Source organism: Daldinia decipiens (assembly GCF_022478715.1).
Source record: "Daldinia decipiens strain CBS 113046 unplaced genomic scaffold F4813scaffold_36, whole genome shotgun sequence".
NCBI lineage: Eukaryota > Fungi > Ascomycota > Sordariomycetes > Xylariales > Hypoxylaceae > Daldinia > Daldinia decipiens.
Genome location: NW_026054579.1, coordinates 183,951 through 203,465, shown reverse-complemented (window position 1 = coordinate 203,465; position 19,515 = coordinate 183,951). Strand labels below are relative to the sequence as shown.

General features: G+C 48.9%; 6 protein-coding genes across 6 annotated transcripts; 3 read left to right on the top strand and 3 right to left on the bottom strand.

Moving 5' to 3' along the window:
* The first annotated feature begins 1,935 nt into the window (after positions 1-1,935).
* F4813DRAFT_204120 (ATP-dependent DNA ligase) lies at positions 1,936-5,520 on the top strand. The gene is made up of 2 exons (XM_049239585.1): positions 1,936-2,325; positions 2,462-5,520. The coding sequence occupies exons 1-2, from the start codon at positions 2,225-2,227 to the stop codon at positions 5,349-5,351; spliced, it is 2,991 nt and encodes a 996-aa protein (XP_049096526.1). The 5' UTR covers positions 1,936-2,224; the 3' UTR covers positions 5,352-5,520.
* On the bottom strand, positions 5,391-6,574 carry F4813DRAFT_204099 (PRTase-like protein). Its single transcript, XM_049239584.1, has 3 exons — positions 6,141-6,574; positions 5,909-6,008; positions 5,391-5,842 (listed from the first exon to the last, which is right to left on the bottom strand). Exons 1-3 carry the CDS (start codon positions 6,315-6,317, stop codon positions 5,430-5,432), a joined length of 690 nt encoding a protein of 229 aa, XP_049096525.1. The 5' UTR covers positions 6,318-6,574; the 3' UTR covers positions 5,391-5,429.
* A 304-nt stretch (positions 6,575-6,878) lies between these two features.
* On the top strand, positions 6,879-8,580 carry F4813DRAFT_370335 (CrcB-like protein-domain-containing protein). The gene has a single exon (XM_049244520.1). The coding sequence runs from the start codon at positions 7,101-7,103 to the stop codon at positions 8,496-8,498; it is 1,398 nt and encodes a 465-aa protein (XP_049096524.1). The 5' UTR covers positions 6,879-7,100; the 3' UTR covers positions 8,499-8,580.
* On the bottom strand, positions 8,581-10,691 carry F4813DRAFT_370332 (acyltransferase family-domain-containing protein). Its single transcript, XM_049244519.1, has 2 exons — positions 10,232-10,691; positions 8,581-10,165 (listed from the first exon to the last, which is right to left on the bottom strand). The coding sequence occupies exon 2, from the start codon at positions 10,086-10,088 to the stop codon at positions 8,658-8,660; it is 1,431 nt and encodes a 476-aa protein (XP_049096523.1). The 5' UTR covers positions 10,089-10,165; positions 10,232-10,691; the 3' UTR covers positions 8,581-8,657.
* Positions 10,692-12,573: 1,882 nt separating this feature from the next.
* F4813DRAFT_382581 (uncharacterized protein) lies at positions 12,574-14,361 on the top strand (the record flags this gene model as incomplete). Its single annotated transcript, XM_049245825.1, has 1 exon — positions 12,574-14,361. The coding sequence occupies one exon, from the start codon at positions 12,574-12,576 to the stop codon at positions 14,359-14,361; it is 1,788 nt and encodes a 595-aa protein (XP_049096522.1).
* An 835-nt stretch (positions 14,362-15,196) lies between these two features.
* F4813DRAFT_370326 (acid protease) lies at positions 15,197-17,240 on the bottom strand. Its single transcript, XM_049244518.1, has 4 exons — positions 16,957-17,240; positions 16,650-16,898; positions 15,922-16,587; positions 15,197-15,834 (listed from the first exon to the last, which is right to left on the bottom strand). Exons 1-4 carry the CDS (start codon positions 17,159-17,161, stop codon positions 15,455-15,457), a joined length of 1,500 nt encoding a protein of 499 aa, XP_049096521.1. The 5' UTR covers positions 17,162-17,240; the 3' UTR covers positions 15,197-15,454.
* Between the last annotated feature and the right edge of the window lie 2,275 nt (positions 17,241-19,515).

Here is a 19,515-nt window from a genome sequence, read left to right as displayed (position 1 = left end):
ATATATCTTATAACTTACCAGCGTCCTTTTGGCGGAAAACTTGCGTTAATCCAATAGTATGGTCGATAGATGTATTCCAGGTCGCGGCCTCAAATGCGAACTTGGCTTCCTTTTTACCTCCATCGGGAACAGGAGGCAACTGGAAAAAGTCGCCTGTAATGACCAACTGGATTCCGCCCCAGGGCCGACCGTTATTTCGAACAGTGCGTGCTATTTGTGCCAGCTTATCAAACAGTTCACCATCAACCATGGAAACTTCATCAATAATAAGAGTTTTCGTGTGGAGCCATTTATTCTTCGCCTTAGGATTTCGACGAATCTTCTTGACAAGGGTTGGCACGTCTTCCTTCCCGAGGCCGATACCAGCGAAACTATGCAGCGTCTGACCACCAATATTGCAAGCAGCAAGGCCAGTAGAAGCTGTTATACTGAGACGCTCCGGATGTTGTGCCCACTTTTTCTTCAGCTCCGAGATGATGGCTCGGATCAATACAGACTTACCAGTACCAGCCGGGCCGGTAAAGAATACGCTTTGATTCTTCTGGACGACTAGATCGATTACGTGCTGTTGCTCAGAACTCAGTGAGAAGGCAGAAGCCTTGGTCTTGCGTCTAGTGGGGTCTTCGATAGCGCCACGGATCTCCTCTGAATCAGGTCCAGACTTTTTATTCTGATTCTTGAGCTGCTTCCGACGCTCATTCATCTCGCTCTGTGTCGTATCCCAAAATGAATCTTGCATCTTTTTAGGGGCTGGAGTAACTTGGTGTTTCCTCTTTTCGGTGTCATCTTCGGCTGATGGCGCAGAATTATTCCATGTCGAGGGTAATACCCTTCTCTTAATCTGAGGTGGATCAGGTTGCGAGTTATCATCCGGCGAATCTCGTTTAGACGGTCTCTGGGGGTTTGGCGGGGGGTGGCGATGCTCTTGCGGCGACGAAGACCATGATAATTGGCTGGTAGGTGGTTGAAGTACCGGGCCCGCACGGGGCTTCGGTGCGGCTGGCTGGGGAGGGAGAGATGCGGGAAGCTGGTAATCCAGGTCTAACTCCAAAGTATCATCGTCGCTAAAATCATCTTCTACGTAGTAGGCGAAATCATCATCTGTGTAGTAGGTAGATGCGGCTGGCTTGCCCTGGGAAATACGAGCAGACGTAGATGCTTCTCGGAATGACCCGGCATTACCACATAGCGAGACGAGGCTATTAGAGCGTTCGGTGATGCTTCGGGTTGAGGTAACAGGAGAATTTGGTTTGTACTGACGGCAAGGTCGCTGTACATTATAAGATTTGGATCGCAATGGTTCACTGTTGTTGTTTGCTGCCTTCATAGACCCTGACGTAGCCCCCGACGACAAATAATGAGCAATATCTCCATCTTGAGCGGAAGGGCTACTTGACGGAAATAAACTCTTTGCGAGTTTATTCTTGCCGGGCTGTGCGGATGCGGTCGCCTGGTTTTTTTCCACAGCTCTACTCAACATGGCAATAAGAGGAGAGGCCGACAGATAGGCGATTGCATACGAGTGTATACGTGGAAACGAGTGTCGAGGACGTAAGGGTCTTGAAGGCAGCGATCGAAAAAGACTAGCAGTCATACAGGAACCTCGAGGTTGCTGAGTTTGTAGACTTTGTTGGGTCAATTAAGTCAATTGGACTGCGTTGATTTTATGAGGGAGTGTTTGTCCAAGGGTCTGCAGCGTGTTCCTGCCCCGACTGAGGGCTGAGAAATACATGAGACTTGTGTTGTAGGGGTATTACCTTCTATGAAAAGGAAAGATCATGTCGCGTTTGCACGCGTTACCCCACACACAAAAATTTAATGTGCATGAGCCGCGCTGGCAATTGCAACCAGTAAGGTTTAAGCACCAGAAATCTAGATAAGCAGTGCAACTACCTAAGGTAATCCGTACTAAATATGTAAAATGTACAAAGGTACGTCATTCCAGACAGCTGGACATATGGACATAAATGTATGTACATACATAGGTACCTGCCTAACCTAGGTATGTACTACCTACATGTACCTAAGCCAACAGGCAGAACACCGGGGGTTGCTGCCAGGCAACATTGCACCTTCTAAAGGGAAGTCTTTGAAAAGCATTTTAACTCTTACATGTAACTTATTCAATTCATTCCCAAATATAACAAATTCGCGGTTTGACGGCTGTCACTTAACTTGAAACCGTTGATCAATTCGTACGCTCAGATCCGAGAAGTCGGGGAAGATGAGCCAGCGAAGTCGAAAGATACGGGATGCAGGCGCCGAGGACGAGGAGCGCCGTCAATATGAGACGGGAGGGCAAACACTTCAAGAGCTAGACGCAAAGTAAGTCATCGGGAATCAGCTTCTAATATATAGGTAGGTATATATATATATATATATATATATATATATATATCTACCTTGGGTATCTTAGATATATAAGGCAACTAACTATATAATAAACTAACTCGCTTTCGAGATACCCAAACCGACCAAAGAATCACTCGAGAACATTATTCTTTTCAGACTTGTACAAAGATCTCTTCAACCCTCTGAGTGACAACAAACCCCAAGTCGGCCCAAAACTTGCACGCACCAGAGCGGCATCTCAGAAGCACAACAAGCTCTCTCCGCACGAGCAAAAACGCAATATCATTGAACGCTTCATATTAAGATGGCGCACAGAGGTGGGAAATGACATCTACCCTGCTATGCGCTTGATCCTATCCAATTCGGACCGGGATAGAGGGATGTACGGGCTCAAGGAAGGTAACATCGGCAGGCTACTCGTCAAGTTAATGAGAATTGATAGGAATTCTGAAGATGGCTATGATCTTCTACACTGGAGGATGCCAAGCAAGTCAACAGCCGGCCGGGCTGCAGGTGACTTCACCGGGAGATGTTTCGACGTGCTATCGAAAAGGCCCATGCGTATAGAGCCCGGAGATATGCGTATTGCTGAAGTTAATGAGATGTTAGACAAGCTGGCGGCCGCGTCCGGCGAGAGCGAGCAGTTACCGATATTCGAAATATTCTATCAACGCATGAATCCGGAAGAATTGAAATGGCTCATTCGTATTATCTTAAAGCAGATGAGGGTGGGAGCTACAGAAAGGTCCTTCATGGATCTGTGGCATCCTGATGCTCAGGATCTATTCAGTGTGTCGTCAAGCCTCCGCCAAGTTTGCTGGGATCTCTATGACCCTAAATTCCGGCTTACGGATGGCCAAACAAGTGTCACATTGATGCAGTGCTTCCAGCCTATGCTCTGTCACTATCAAATGTCCACCTCTTTCCAGAAGATGGTTGACAAACTCAACTCAATAAATCGGGTGGAAGGCGATGATGAGTTCTGGATTGAGGAGAAGTTGGATGGTGAGCGGATGCAGCTACATATGGAAGAAGACGACGATGTCCCTGGCGGCAAGAGATTCAAGTTCTGGTCGAGGAAGGCCAAAGACTACACCTACCTCTACGGCGAGAGCTTTAAAGACGGTAATTCATCACTGACCCGCCACCTTGAGGATGCTTTTGCTCCCGGCGTACGTAATATCATCTTGGACGGCGAAATGATAGTATGGGACCCCGAGCTTGACAAGGTGCTGAAATTCGGCACTTTGAAGACAGCAGCCATCGCAGAACAGCGAAATCCCCATAAAGACAACGCACCTCGACCAGTACTTCGCGTCTTTGATATTCTTTATTTAAATGACCAACCGTTAACACAATACACCCTACGAGACCGGCGGAACGCGCTTGAAAAAGCTGTCCCGGGAGTACCATATCGGCTAGAAGTCCACAAATATGACAAGGCCAACTCGGCGGATGCGATAGAGCCGATGCTACGAAAAATCGTCTCGGATGCCTCTGAGGGGATAGTTATCAAGAACCCAAGGTCAATGTACACCCTCGCTGACCGTAGCGATAATTGGATCAAAGTCAAGCCGGAGTATATGAGCGGTTTCGGTGAGTCGGTAGAAGCTATCATCATTGGGGGGTACTACGGATCTGGCCATCGCGGTGGCGTATTAGGCTCGTTTCTCTGCGGCCTTCGTGCTTCAGAAAACGACATCAAAGCTGGGGCGAAGTCGGAAACATGCTACAGCTTCGTGAAAGTTGGTGGTGGTTTCAGTGCAGAAGATCTCGCCGAAATTCGACATCTCACAGAAGGGAAATGGAAGCCCTGGGACCCAAAGAAGCCACCGAGCGAATACATCCAACTTGCCGGTGGAGATAAATACCAGATTCTTCGGCCCGACGTTTGGATTCGCCCGAGCGAATCACTCGTCATTTCTGTCAAAGCAGCCAGCGCCGGAGAATCGGATCAGTTTGCCAAGGGAATTACGTTACGATTCCCACGGTTCAGGGGCATGCGGCTTGACAGAAGCTGGGATTCGTGCTTAGATTTCCAGGGCTTCTTAGATATGAAGGCACGAGCCGAAAAGGAGAACGAGGAGAAGACCATGAAGATGGAATCACACAGGAAACGAGCGGTCAAGCGAACTAAGAGGGAAATTGTCATCGCGGGCCAGGATATTACTGCTCCGGCTATGTTTGAGGGCCCAAAAACTAAAGTATTCGAAGGCCTAGAGTTCTGCGTCTTAACGGATTGCACATCCCCGGTCAAGAAGTCGAAGGCACAACTTGAGATTTTAATAAAGGAGAACGGCGGCAAGATACAGCAGAGGGCCAATCCGGGAACCAATATGCTCCTTATTGGCGAAAAGAAAGTAGTGAAGGTCGCCAGCCTGATGAAAGCTGGAGACGTAGACATTATCAAACCGAAATGGGTACTAGATTGCCTTGCACAACGCGACAGGGACTTCCTCCTCCCCTTTGAGACGGGACACATCTTCCACGCCACCGAGGCCACGATGCGCCACGCAGAGGAGAATGTGGATGAATTTGGCGATAGTTACGCCAGAGATCTAAATTTGAAGGATCTGAGACAACTGCTCGAATCGATGCCAAAGAAGGAAGTCATCGTCGAAGAGCCGTTTAACAAGGAAGAATTCCTCAACCAGCTAGCCGATCACGGTCATGACATTGGTGGTTTGAGAAGCTATATATTTAGGGGCGCAAGGATACACTTCGCAGCAACAGACGAGGTGTCTTCTATATCGTGTCTCAAGCTGAAGAATTGGGTCAGATATGGAGGAGGGTCGATAATTGACGATCTGAGCGACAGAAGTACAACGCATGTGGTAATAATAAGCGACAGCGAGACTGGTGAGATGGAGCGAGCAGCAGAAGTACGCTCGTTCATTAGCACTCGAACCCCCGTTCCCAGGGTAGTCTCGCGGCAATGGGCCGAGGATTGCTGGAAGAATCGGACTACATTAGACGAGGAGAGATATGCACCATTATAATGATCAAGATAGCCAACATAAGTGACTAGTCTAGCTAATATTCATTTCATTCATACGGACGATCTATCGTTGGTATCTTTACTTTCCTATTGTCAGGAACAAGCGATCACCCACATCTCCTACACCCGGCTTTAGCATACCATTCGGTGTAAGCTCAGCGTCGACGCCCGCAACCCATATATCCACAGCCTCAGGCCATTCCTCAGCAGCGCGAGACACACCATCGGCGGCTGCGATGACGGATAGGACAATAATGCGCTTAGCACCCCACTCCTTGAGCGTCTGTATAGCAGCCACACAAGTTCCTCCAGTTGCAATGACGGGGTCTACGATGATAGCTAGGCTCGACGCATTCGTGCCAGGCTCGCTTGCCGAAGTAGAGACATGATGCGGAAGATTATTATAATATTCGACGGGTTCGAGCGTGCTGGGTTCCCGGTACAAGCCCAAGTGGTGTACGGGGACGGGTTCGGGAAGTAGGGTTTGTATCGCTTGGAGTTATGCATTAGGCTCGAGAGTTGCATGCAAAGACAGGAACAAAGGAGCAAGAAACACACCTTCTACCATACCGAGTCCTGATCTAAGGATAGGGACTATTGATAAGGTTTCCGGCCGTAGTGTCGTGGTAGTGTACTCGTACCCGATGGGAGTCTCGCCCTACGTAGAGAAATGCCGTGTTAACCATATATCAAGTACGGTAGCCTACTACTTGTATAGGTACAACATGGCAATGTGATGAGAATAAGATGATATGAAGAAGATGAACGAGGCAGTTAAATATGGGGATACCTTTGGCCCATCAACAGGCGTTAATGATGCGGCTAAAGCTTCGCATCCGAGGATCAAGGAGATGTCATTTATTAAAGACTTGACTTCTCGAGATTCTGTGCTCTTGGACCGCAGACGACTCAGCTTGGCCACCAAGCACGGGTGCTTAGAGACATGGACGTTTGAAGGGAGCGACATGACAAATTCCCTAGGATTGCCGCGTAGCTATAGATAGATGGTAATGTAGGAGAGAGTAAAGACGTATCAGGTCTAAGCAAGTAACCTAGTTGTCTAGCAAGTAAGCAGTAGAGAATGAAGTGAATAAATGTATGTAGGTAGGTAAATAGGTACGTAGAAGATAAGTTTTGGGCAAGACGGGAAATGGATTGATTACGTTAGGTTCAGGTTCAGGTTCAAAGTTAGGGATCTACGATGGATAGACCGCTTGGCCCTTCTACTGTAATGATGGCTAGTAATGATTAGGTAGTGCCTCCCTCACGTAGCTGTTTAGGTAGTAGTTGCTTAACGTAGGTGCATGTACCTATCAAATAGCTCCTAACGCGGGGAAGAGATGCTAAAGATGCCTATCAATACATGTTAGCTGCCCCGCCATGCTTGATACGTAAGATAAGGCTAACCTGTAGGTAGTCGCCATGTTCCGTACCCAAGCAACGTTGGAACGCGTTCAGATTACGGAATGATTTCAATAACGTACATTAACCCAAGCCTTGCCGTCCAACACGGTTCTCATATGGTGGTCTAATTGCAAGAACATTAAAATTGCAAGAACATTAAAATTACAAGAACATTAATGACCGGAAATTCGTGCCAAGAGGAGAATATTCTCAAAATATCATAACTCAAAACCTCAGATTTCAGCAATGTCGTATTTCCACTGTGAACCTGAAGGATATATTTAATTCTTAATCCATATTCATTTCTCGAAACCTATGAAATATTGTCACGAGACGGGACGGTGAGATGGACGTCAGGGAGCAGGAGCGGCTGCAAGCTCGGGTACAACGGCGTCGTTCATCTACATCGCAATCCAACTACGATATCCCGGATTCGTATGCAAATGTACCCGAGTTAGAGGAGATAGCACCCATTCCGAATCGAGATGAGCATCGCTTGCGTTCTACCCCTTCTCTTGAAGAGGGGAGGGCTCTTGAGCGTGAATATTCAAGCCACCAAGAAGCTCGGCGGAGGAGAGGTGAAGAGGCAGAAACCGAGAAACCAAAGTTAGAAGAGGTGTCGAGATTAGCAACCGAGATCTACACCATCTCGTATCTCATCCTCTTCGCGCTACTCGGCACTCTCGCTCGAGTAGGACTCCAAGCCCTGACATTTTACGCCGGGGATCCCGTAGCTTTCAGCTCCGTATGGCCCAACTTTGCAGGTAGTCTCATCCTAGGCTTTCTGGCTGAAGACCGCATGCTCTTCCGCTTCGAATGGGGCACTCCGACCTACGAGCTACAGCTCCTGCGGGCGAAACAAAACGGCGTCGACGAGGAGACGGGCGGATCTAGCTCGGATAGGGTAGCTGTAGACCTCGCTGCTGCAAAGAAGGCCCATATGGCTACCAAGAAAACTATACCGCTTTATATCGGTCTTGCTACTGGGTTTTGCGGCTCCTTCACATCCTTCTCCTCGTTTATCCGAGATATCTTCCTCGCTCTATCTAATGACCTTCTCGCACCAGACGCAGGGTCGATAACTACTCCTCGGAGTGGTGGTTACTCATTTATGGCCCTCCTCGCCGTCGTCATTACTACTATTTCTTTATCAATATCAGGCTTCTTCATCGGCGCTCAGCTCGCGTTAGCCTTAGAGCCGATCACACCTTCACTTCCCTTCAACTTCACCCGCAAATTCCTCGACCGATTCGCCGTCTTCCTCGCATGGGGTTGCTGGATCGGGGCCATCCTCCTCTCTGCGCTCCCGCCAGACCGATTCAGCAGTCCCGGAGCAGCAGAAACATGGCGCGGTCGAGTAACCTTTTCCCTGGTGTTCGCGCCGCTGGGGTGTCTGGGGCGGTTCTACGCTTCTCTCTACCTCAACGGGTATTTCCCTTCGTTCCCGCTCGGGACTTTCTCCGTCAACATATTCGGCACAGCGGTCCTTGGCATGGCGTGGGACCTCGCGCACGTTCCCCTTGGCGGTGTCATCGGCTGCCAAGTATTGCAAGGTATTGAAGATGGGTTTTGCGGCTGCTTGACTACCGTGTCTACGTGGGTAGCCGAGCTGACGGCCTTGCGGAGACGGCATGCGTATGTATATGGAGGTGTTAGTGTTGTGGTTGCGCTGGCTTGTATGATAGCTATTATGGGTGGTCTGAGATGGACTGACGGCTTTAGCACGTTGGCTTGTTTACATTGATGGGATGTGTGAAATATGAATAATATAACCTGATATATAATCAATTATCAAGATATTTGGCAGTCACAGTCTCCTTGCATGGGTAAGGAGACGGTTGGAAACGTCAAGTTCTGTTCTATTTATACTCGGTTGCTTATATACATCCATTTGCAAATTCCCTTACCTCGCACCCACTGGCGCAGCACATTTCTTTTCGAACCATCTTGCAAAATTTGTTGAAGGCACATCAACTCCTCTCCAGAACACATCAGAGCCCCATATCACGACGGGGAAGTACAGCAAGGTAGAGATAATAAAGCTTATGGCGTAAGGCCAGAGCCCTTCCTTTCCAATATATGCCCAGCAGATGTCAAGCAGCCATTTACCAATTGTTCGGTTGCCAAGCCCGTGAACAAGATAGAGCGCATAGCTTATCCGTCCAAGATATCGAGCTGGTCGAGTAAGGAACACGGATTGGACAGACGGTAAGAACGCCATTGGGCCGACGAGTAGCATGGCACCGATTGCTAACCAAAAGCGACGGCGGTATGCACCGAAGGGCCAAACATATTTCGACCAGACGTAGCCGGGAGTTTGGGTGTTGTGGTCTCGAGGATAGCCGCAAAGGAAAAGACCAAGTATCATAGTCAGTACAAGGAGTCCATTTACTAACTTCCTCGCTGATGGATTCTTAGGCTTCCTCAGCAGCACTTCCATTTCTGCTAGAGACATCCCTGAGATGAACAGAGCGAGATCCCAGCGCTTATGGCCGAAGCAATGGATCATAAGCAGGCTTTCGACAATAAGTCGAACGGCAGTCCGGGTCTTTGCAAGCCCGACGATGAGTAGAAAGACGACCATCGAGCCCCTGAACTCGACAGCAATAGACCATAGTTGAGGATTATAGAACCCAGAGAAGTCTGGCGTCCACTCCCACGGATTGGACTCCATGTCGAGGTATTCGAGATACGACGTTAGGCCATGCTCGAACGGTTTCCCATCTACTTTCTTAGGGATGTCTATCATACCGAGGTAGGCACATATGAAAGCCATCGTGCTAGACGCGAAGGCTGGGAGGAATAGGCGAATAGCCCGGCGAAAGGTAAGCGAGGTCAGTCCGGAGAACAACTCGGGATACTCCTGGCGGTGCATCCGTTGGATGAATCGGTGGGAAAGCACAAAACCGGAGACGACGAAAAATACCGATACCATAGCGGCGCCAGAGTAGATGATCCGAACGAACGGCAACAACCATAACGACGTGTTATTTTTGTATCCCCATCCAGAGTTAATAGACGGGTATGGAACGTGAGTCCAGTGAAGAATAAAAACGATCAGAGAAGCGACGCCGCGAACACCATCAAGATATTCCGTCGAGTGCGGCTTTTTTGACGCGGCATTTGACTTCTCTGATTCTTCGACTGACGATCGCTTGGCTAGAAAGCTTGGCCTCATAAAGGCGAGGCATTGCCAAAGGGCTGCCCTGAACGAAATCGGACGAAGACTCTTTCTCCATCTAGATGACCACCTCGTGCGATCCGCTTCATCTGACGGCATTTGAGGGAGAAGGGCCTCTTCATCCTCTCTAGTCGAGTGCCCGGGGAGATGCATGGTTGGCGTTACTCAACCGACAATTCACTTGCTGCCGACCTATGAATTTTGATATCGCAACCACGCCGAGAGTGTCACTGTCCCTCCTTTTAGCGAATTCACTTCCTATCGCCTATCGGGAAACGTTGAACTTCTCTTCCTACTTTAAGACGGTCTGGCTCTTGATAGGCTGCCTGCGTAGGTAGGGTATACAAACTAGTTGTATAAGCCAAGAATCTGCCACGAGATGACCTGGTCCACCACGTCCAGGGCTGTTTGATGAGAGTTGAGAGGAACAACAAGGTAAGTAAGATTGCAATATCAATCACTACCTATACTGACGCATTTCCGCAGTGGATTCTTCGGCATGCGTCTGATATGTAGTTGGGATATTAAGAACAACTGTTAGGAGCAACTGTTAAGAGCAGCTGTCAAGAACAACTCATAGCACATAAAATCAGACAACACAAGGCATTCAGTAAAATCATTGGAAAACTACGGAATAAGATTTAGGATTTAGGAGAGGAGATACGGTCCATCTACCCATCCGAAGGAATCGAATGCCAGATCCCGCATCCTTCCGTCATTCGACCATGTCGAAGGAAACGTCGCACGGGGTTCGAGCCAGAGGGCTACAAAGATAGGAGACCATCAAGATAGGAGACCCTTTCTCGACGCCATCAAAATGACGAGCCGCTTAACTGGTAGGAAGCCAAGTCGATCTTTAAGGATTAAGATTCTGCCAAGACAGAAAGCCTCCAATAGAGAGCAGCACAAGTGCCGGATCTACAAGTCGAGCCTCTGAAAAGGCTTAGCATCGCATTTCGCCAAGAGTTCCTGCAATGCACGCCAAGATATTGCCCTGCTGTTGCAACATTCAAGTTGGTGAGTTTGGCGAGTTTTTAGTGAGTCTATCCGGACTATCTTCTTTGATATTCGAACCCTCGTCTCTCAGCTATTCCGAGCTGATCACTTCTATAATAAACCTAGCCTCTGGTCGTAGACTTGCATTCGACCAACAGATAGTCTCCATCGAAATACATAATAGCCCCATTTGGAAGGTCTTTCGAAGGGGGTATCGCCGCACGCGACTTCAAACAAACGAGGTCTCGTGTGGCACGTGTGCACTTCCTTAGAAGAGAAGGAGATAATGGATGAGGCCCTTGATATCGCATCAGACTGGCCGAGCTTACATAGCAGGTGAAGTCCAGGGCTAGACTCGAGAGCAGCTCGCTGTAGGTCGTGCTAAGTGACGCAGAAATCGGTATAGGCGTCACTGCATGGTACTACTACGTAGCATCTCGCATCTCGCGTGTCTCCTAGATGCCGTGACTACTGTGTATGGTATGTATAGACCTGTGTACGGATTATGTATAGACTGATTACGGCAATTATACGCTCAGGCTTGTGACTGACGAGCTCATCTTTACTATTAGACGCTCAAGAACCCGACCTAGTCACTACCGTGGATCCCATGTGGCCCCCCCTTATCGTTACTCTCATGACGTGGGGGAAATCGCTCCTCGGCCTATTAGCTTGGCAGTTCTGGAAACCTGGACTGGAAGGCCGTTTTCTATATCCCAGAAGTTGAGATCTTCGTAATGCATCTCGGCCCCTCTCTGCTACCGTGGACCTTGCAAGTTACAACGCTCAGGTCCCAACAACTAGGTCCTTTCTAATATGATTTGCCGTCTCTGAGATTTTGATGGTGTGGATATGGCAATGGTTAGTTGCTGCTAGTTGCTTGGAGTAGGAAATATGTCGTGTGCTGTCGATCCGTTTCCTATACAGTTTCGCTCCTTGCGCTTCTTTACCTGCTTATGAGAGCTCTTCCCTCATCTATCTCACCGAGAGACGCGACCATCGTGAGACCATATCCTCCGAGCTGACAACGGGCATGACTCTTTAACGTCGAGATAGGCTTTCGCAAGGTGACGTCCCCTGTAGTTGCCGAGATCGAGCATGTGAGAAACAGCACGCAATTCACGATCGTTACGTTACGACAAACTCATGTGATTCCACTCTTTTGTTTCTGCAACTACATACCAGTCAGGGAGTTTCTCCGAGGGACGTCCTAGATACTCGAAGGGGCAAGTTCTACTATCTGTCGGGATTCGGGCAAACCCAGCAGTGAATATTAGCGGAGGTTAAGACTACAAAGCAGAAAGGAAAGCAGCAACATCTCAGGATGGTACGGGCTGGAGCGGTCTTGTCTATCCCCAGCCGGAGCCAAAGTCCTATCGACCACTCCAAAACAATGTTGTCGCCAAGAATACTACCGCGACTTTTCATAAATATCCCGAATTCTCCTATAGAACAGGGTACATTCACATCACGGCGCATGCGGAGGATAATATCTCTGGCTTGCTTCCTGGGATTCATATGGGCGGTGGTGGATAAATGGAAGACCGTTCACTCAGAAGGGCAGAGCTATACTGCCTTCCGGTTGATGCGACATGCTACCCTGGATAGCAAGGCGTCGCAATGGGTTGGCGGCGGTGCTGTCATGACATCTCAAGATAGTACAGAGAGCACAGCATCCACGTCTCGGCCGGTGAAAGAGGAGCACACGCTTCATCAAGTGCTACCCGATGTCATCCGTATATCGTTCGAAGAAGCTGTCCGGGATGTTACCCTGGATGGTTGGGAAGATGAGTGGCTTTCGGCTGGGCACTTCGACGCTGAGAAGCATGGCCCACTGGACGAGCCGAAGATCGACTTCGTCTATAACTGGGTTAACGGGTCCGACGAGGCCTTCAAGAATATTCGGCATAGCTACGAGCTAGAGTCGCCCCTTAACGACCGAGACGGAAAGTGGATATCGCAACACAGCATCAACCGATACCGCGACTGGGACGAGTTGAGATACTCGCTCCGTAGCCTCGATGTCTATGCCAAGGGGTTCGTGAACAAGATCCAGCTTCTCGTCAACTCGGTCGGCGGGTCATATCAAAAGGACGGCACAGAGATGCGCCCTCAGAGACCGACCTGGCTTAAAGACGACGACGAGACCAACCAGCACGTACAGGTTCTTAGTCACGAGTCCTTTTTTCGCGAGACAGAGAAGGAGTGTCTTCCCACCTTCAACTCCCTCTCGATCGAATCCCAAATTTACATGACTCCATCCTCGACAGACCAGCTTTTTGCGTTATCCGACGACATGTTCCTAGGGATGCCTCATGCCGCCTCCGACTTCTACTCACCTCTGTTCGGCCCGACTATGGGCTTCAAGAGCGATCAATATAACGTCAAGCACCTCGGAGGTAAAGGCCAGATACCATCATTCGGCGAAAAGCCATTCGTCTATTATACGTCGTACCTCCTCAACCATCGATTTGGTGAACGTAACCGTCACGTCCAGGCCCATTTCGGACACTCGGTCTCGAGAAGGGTGATGAAGGAGGCGATGGCCTCTTTTCCTCAGCCATCAGCAAGGGGCGCATGCGAGCGATTTCGCGGCGAGTCACGATTCCAAATATACCCTTGGTACGCCAGCTTCCACTATACCATCGAGAGGTTCAGGGAAGCTTTGCTTTGGTCCTTCATTGTTTCTCGCTCGGACAAGAACTCGGACGGATACCTCGATTGGACGGAACGCCAGCATATAATGGAGGTTGTCGAGCCGGGATGGCGTCAGCTCTCGACTAACGACGCATCCAAGCCTGCGGCGCAAAGTCCAATAAGGGAGAGGATGTACTACAAGCTTCCGCAGATCCTCCAGAAGGCAGGGCTTCAGCCGCCTCAGGCAAACGTAAACGTATTGTGGACGTCTCTTGACGGACCTGAGACGATTCGTAATGTTAAATGCAGCGATTTCAGTCTCGACAAGTGTTTGGGGGACTCGTTCGCGTCATCGCTCTCAGATTCGACCTCGCCAAACCCCGACTTTACGGCGTCCAACATCTTCTCACGCCTCTCGTATCAGCGACCAGAATGTGGCGACTGCCTGATCAAGTTTCTACTGGCGTCGCAGCCGCGAGGACTAGAACCCTTACTGCCCCCCAAGGCTACAAAGCCGCACGAGCGCAACATGGTTATCAAGGCGCTCAAGAAGTACCAGCATACCATCGTCGACACGGACGCGATGAAGTTCGTCATGGTGAAAGATGCGGAGCAGGCAGAAGCGGAATTGCTAGACCGCAACATCCGCAGAGGCAAGGAGTACGGCCAATGGTGTCTCAACGACGACGTTATGACCGAGAGCGAGGAGCAGGTCGGCCGGGTGCGAGACGTCATAGCAGAGGTCTTCGAGGACTTGTGGCCACTCAAGGGACGGTGGGAAAGGGGAAACTGAGGGACTGAGGGACCGAGGGACTGAGGGGCTGGAGAGCTCATAGTTTCTTACATATATGATGATACTAACATACGCGGGCGTGATATCTGGCTGTTTCTGGCTGTTTCTGGCTATTTCTGGCTATTCCTGTATTTTATTATTGAAAAGATACCACATATTTCTGCATTAATGTACGTATGGTAATATACCTCCATGAACAAATCTAGGCCATTTAACACGGCCAATTTAACGACCGTTGCCCATCTTCAACTGCATTAACCGTCAAGTCCACCTCCTTCGAATTATCCACGCAGAAAGAGACGAGAGATTTCGTGACACTCGGACGGTACTCAGGGCCAAAGTATAAGAATCAGCAAGTATAAGTGCAACGTAGGTATTCGAGAAGATCTCCGCGCCCTTGTCAGGGGCGACGCGTAGAGTAACACGGCACGACGTACATACGCACGACACGATGTCGGGTAACGTAACGACGTGCGACGGCGTGGAACCGAGATTCGTCACCGCGGTGAGAGGGCCGAAGCAACGTCGGCGGAAATTTCAAAGCCGAAGTTAAGTTGAAGCGAAATTATTCTGTAGAAGCTATTAACAAGCATCCGTGATAGATGGAGACTACCTACCTTAGGCATTATTTTTGCTTATTCCATATCAACTATCCGTCTGTTGCCAGAGCAGATGAGAGACACTTGGCGGATGAAGCATGTTTTGCCGAATAATGTTCCCCATAGATGCATCCCCTCCGGGCTGTATGGTCCAAGCCAAGGAAAGGGGCTATGGAGATAGATGAATAGTCCAACGTTGCTGGACGCATTAGATATACGTTAACTACTACAAATATAGATAGATGTATCTGGGGGGTTCACGATACCCTATAACTAGACATTATATACAGACATTATATAGACGGTGAGGAGAATCAAGCAGCAACAACACGAAGAACAAATCAATAGTAATAGTAAAACAACGCAAGTAGTCTGATTGCTAGTATATACCCGGACTCAAGTATGTTCTAGGTTAGATGCTTTATATCCCGCTAAGATACGCTCAAATGCTAAAATCTCAAAAGCAAAGGCCATCGTTACTCGACAACCGAATCTCACAGGGCCACGGCTGCCCAGAATCCAACCGCAACCAACCCCAGACACCACTCGACTCGACTGCGGGAACTTGACGAATCTGTTGTTGTTGTCGTCGTCGTCGTTGTTGTTGTTGCCGAGTCGCCCACCTGCGCGGTCGTGCTTGCGCCAGGAGAACTAAGTCCAGACGGTTTTGTCGTGCTGCCGGTCGTTTTCGACGGGGCCGAGGAAGAAGCGGATGGCGATGGCGATGACGAGGAGGAAGAAGTTTTGGAAGTTGGTAAGTCGCAGTCGCCTTTAACAGTGGACATGTCCGTCTCCTTCGTGATCTCTATCTCGTTCGTGCCACAGTTCACGTATTGAGCTAGGTGAATGGCGTTGTTTGTCTGGTCGAAAACGGCTGGATGAACAGTTAGTATATATATATATACATTTTTTAACCTACTAATATAAGACGACCGCTCTTCGTATTTGTTATGAGACTCACCGTAAGCAGAGCGGAGCATGGTGTCGCCGAGGAGGATGAAGTCGTCGCTCGGCATGATACCCAGGTAACATTGCGTGGTGAAGGCGTTCTGGATCTCCCTGACGACCTCGTTATAGGGCACCTTTATCGTAACACCGCCAAAGGCAAAGTTCAGAGTGCCCGGCAGGTCGTTGAGGGCGCAGTCGACGGGGTAGAGACCGTTGGCATTCGTAGCCTCGGCGCCGAAGTCTGCCGCGATGCTGTTTGCCAGCGTCGTTGGTAGGAGGGTGAGAGTGGCACCGCTGTCTAGGAAAACAGCCATGGTGTTGTTCACGTATTCCTTCTTCGCGCCGCTCGGGGGCGTTAGGCTTAGGGAGGTCATGTTGACCCAGTACCTTGGCACTTTGTCCGGAGATTCTGCCGCGGGAACGATAGGCAAGGTCTGCAGAGTACCCGCAAACTTGCCCGTGTCTATCCCGCCGAAGATGATGACTCCTTCTTGCTCCTCCTTGCCGCCGAGAGCTAGGCTGAACGCCTTGGTATCTGTTACCCCTTGGTCCGCTAACTCGTCTACGAAGTTCTTGTAACGCGTGGTGACGTTTATTCCGTGACCTATTCCCAGAATGCCGGCAAACTCGTCATCAGTCTCCGTGGCAACTCCGAACTGGATCCCCTTCAGTTTCGCATCTGGTCCAAAATCAGTTTTACGGGCCTCATTATGATACGATATACCCGAACGAGCAACTCACCCGTGCCTGTGAGGCCAATGTCATCCGAGAAATATTGGATATTAGCGGCGCCGATGCCATACCGCAGCGTCTTCGTGCCGGCTAGCTGAGTTGCGGTAGACGAAGACGACGAGTTATAATGGCCTACTGCCTGGCAAAATCTAACATCCGCAGAGCCTGCAAGATCGGAACAATCGGGATTTACCCAGAGCTCGAACGAGCCGGTATCTAGTTGGACATAGACTTGCTGCGGCGGCGTGCCGATGTCCACTTGAATAACAACTTAGCAAGAGAAACAGCACGTAAAGGCGAACGAGGGGTTACAAACGTGAGGCGTAGTATGCTACATCTGATCTGTTGGCTAGGGGTACAGTAGTTATAGCCCGCTTATCCCCAAAGTCAGCGAATACATCTTTATTCGTAGAATGTATGACAGGTAGCTTGACATAACGGCTACTGCGGCGTTCAATAGTAGATGCTTGGCAATAAGCTCCTACAATTAAGTCAAGGAGGAGGAAGAGCCGAGCTGCCATCTCTAGCACAATCAGATATTACACGCGAGTTCTCAGCATGAAACGACCACAGCTTTTTTTTTTTTTTAAAAAAAAAAAAAACACGAAAGAGACCTGGCGAGGTTTTTTCTAAACTTCGCCTTTTTGAACTTGTCAAAATCCGACTGGTGGTCGTCGGCTCAGCAGCTACTTGTCAACCTGCGCCTGTATATGTTCTGTTCTGCTTATACGAGTAGAACAGGCGAATGAGCAAATGAGCGAATCCTTCGAGGGTATCCGAATAAGGCAAAGAACGGCACACGGGAGAAAAAAAAATGGTAACAAACGAGCGCGAAACCAGTCGGCGGACCCGGGAAATCGGTATTAATATGTAAAGAAAGAAAGGAAAAAAAAATACAGGAAAATGCAAGAGAATGCTACCAAGAGCCGACCGGTCGGACACCAAGAAAGGGACGGGAAATGCAATGCCGTAATGAAGGGGGAAAAAAACAACAAGGCAGACTAAGAGAATGAGATGAAGGTCACAAGAATCGACGGTGAAGTTCAATTGGAGAATATCGCCAGCACCGAAGACCCCGGCTTGCTTGGAAGGTAGGAAGGTAAGCTGTTCTTAGTGCCGAGATCCTCAAATAGCATAGCGCAGGGGCTACGGCGTGGGTGTTTTGCGGCTTGCGGCTCGCGGCTCTGAGTATGGGTATGAGTATGGGTATGGATATGGATATGGGTATGGATATGGGCCAATAAGTGAGGTCGAACCACCTTGGCCATGTTGGAGCTGTGTCTGTTTTATTAGCAGGGGGCGTTTCAGCGTTCTATTCGACTACCTACCTACCTACATAGGTTACCTGCCTACCTACCTTATGTAGGTAATCCTGAAGGGATCTTCCCTCGGTGTAGGGCTGAAGAGAAGGTGTTATTTGTTTATTCATAGAACATTGCGAATCAAGCCTTGATTCGTATGTATGTATGTATGTACCCATGCATGAAGAGACGCGTCTGGTGGCGTGTGCTCAAAGTCTAACGAGTTCGTCGACGATCGACGATGTAGGGTGTGTATACCTACCTATGTATAGTCAAAGGCTGCTATTAGACCAAAGCCCCGGGTTTCGTCTATGCATGAAATCAAATAGAAACTCTACGCCGTCTCAGTAGCCTACCTACCTACCTAGGTACCTATTATACTGTAAGCTACCTAGTGTACCTGGGTAGGTAAAAGCCAAGGGGGTAGCATAAGCCATGAGGAGTTGCCAAGGACTTGAATTATGAATACGGTAATTTTTATCCATTTTACGTTAGTCCGATTGCTCTTTTTCTGTAACCCTTCTCCTGTATCATGTTCTCAAAATGCTCTTCGGGATAAATAGATAAGTCAATGATTTCAATGTGAAGATAGAAAAGTGTTTAAGTCGATCGTTTCTCCTTATAATAAACTCTTTTTTTTTTTTTTTTGTATTTTCTGTATTTTCATATATATCATACATATAAACATCGTTCGCCGACTTATCCAGGCTTACCGTAATGCCAATGCTTGACCTGTCACACGTGTTCGACGCCGTGGCTTGGCCCGTTTGTCCCGTTTGTCTCAGCAATATTCACCTTGTCTCAGACAGGCGACAGGCAGAGCCAGCCCGCTTCCTACGCTGCGCTGCGATCGCTGTAAAACCACCGATACGATCCCCTACTAGGTTAATACACTATATCTCCTCCCCGAACGCGGCCTTGCAGGTCTCCCGGTTCATTCTTCATTGGTCTTTCTCTTTTTCCGTGCGCGGACTGCAGACGATAATAATGTAGACCGGGCCGAAGGTCATAACTAGCCGTTGCGCAACGTTTTGCATGCCCTCCTATCGCCGTCGGATCACTCTATTATATATCCTTGTATCGCCTTCTCTACTCCTGTATACGCCACCGCTTATATCGTGGATAAACTTTGGTAGATATAGGGTAAGCCAATATTTATTCCAAAACTGACAGGCTAACCTTGCAAATTACTACGAAATGCTCACGCAACCAACGGATAGCCTCTCATCGTCTTTACCTTTGGCGGTGTTATTTATTCCCAATAGCATTCCATTCTGGTTAGCCCCCCAGGACTTCTTTATATATCTTATCAATCCCTCTTTCTCATCTTCTCTACGTCTTAGTGAGGAATACTACTAGAATAAACTTGCCACTCCCTTCTAATTATAATTGCCTGCTTCGGTATGTTAGAAGCACATATTTATCTGTATAGTAGTGCAGCAGTGTTGTATCCTGAGCAGTATCCCAGCTTCTCGTCAACTTGGTTGGTTGGGACTACTCTTAGCTGAGCGCGTATATGCTGTTGCCTTCTAGGCTTATGGCATTAGATATTTTATTACGGCCTTATGCACAAC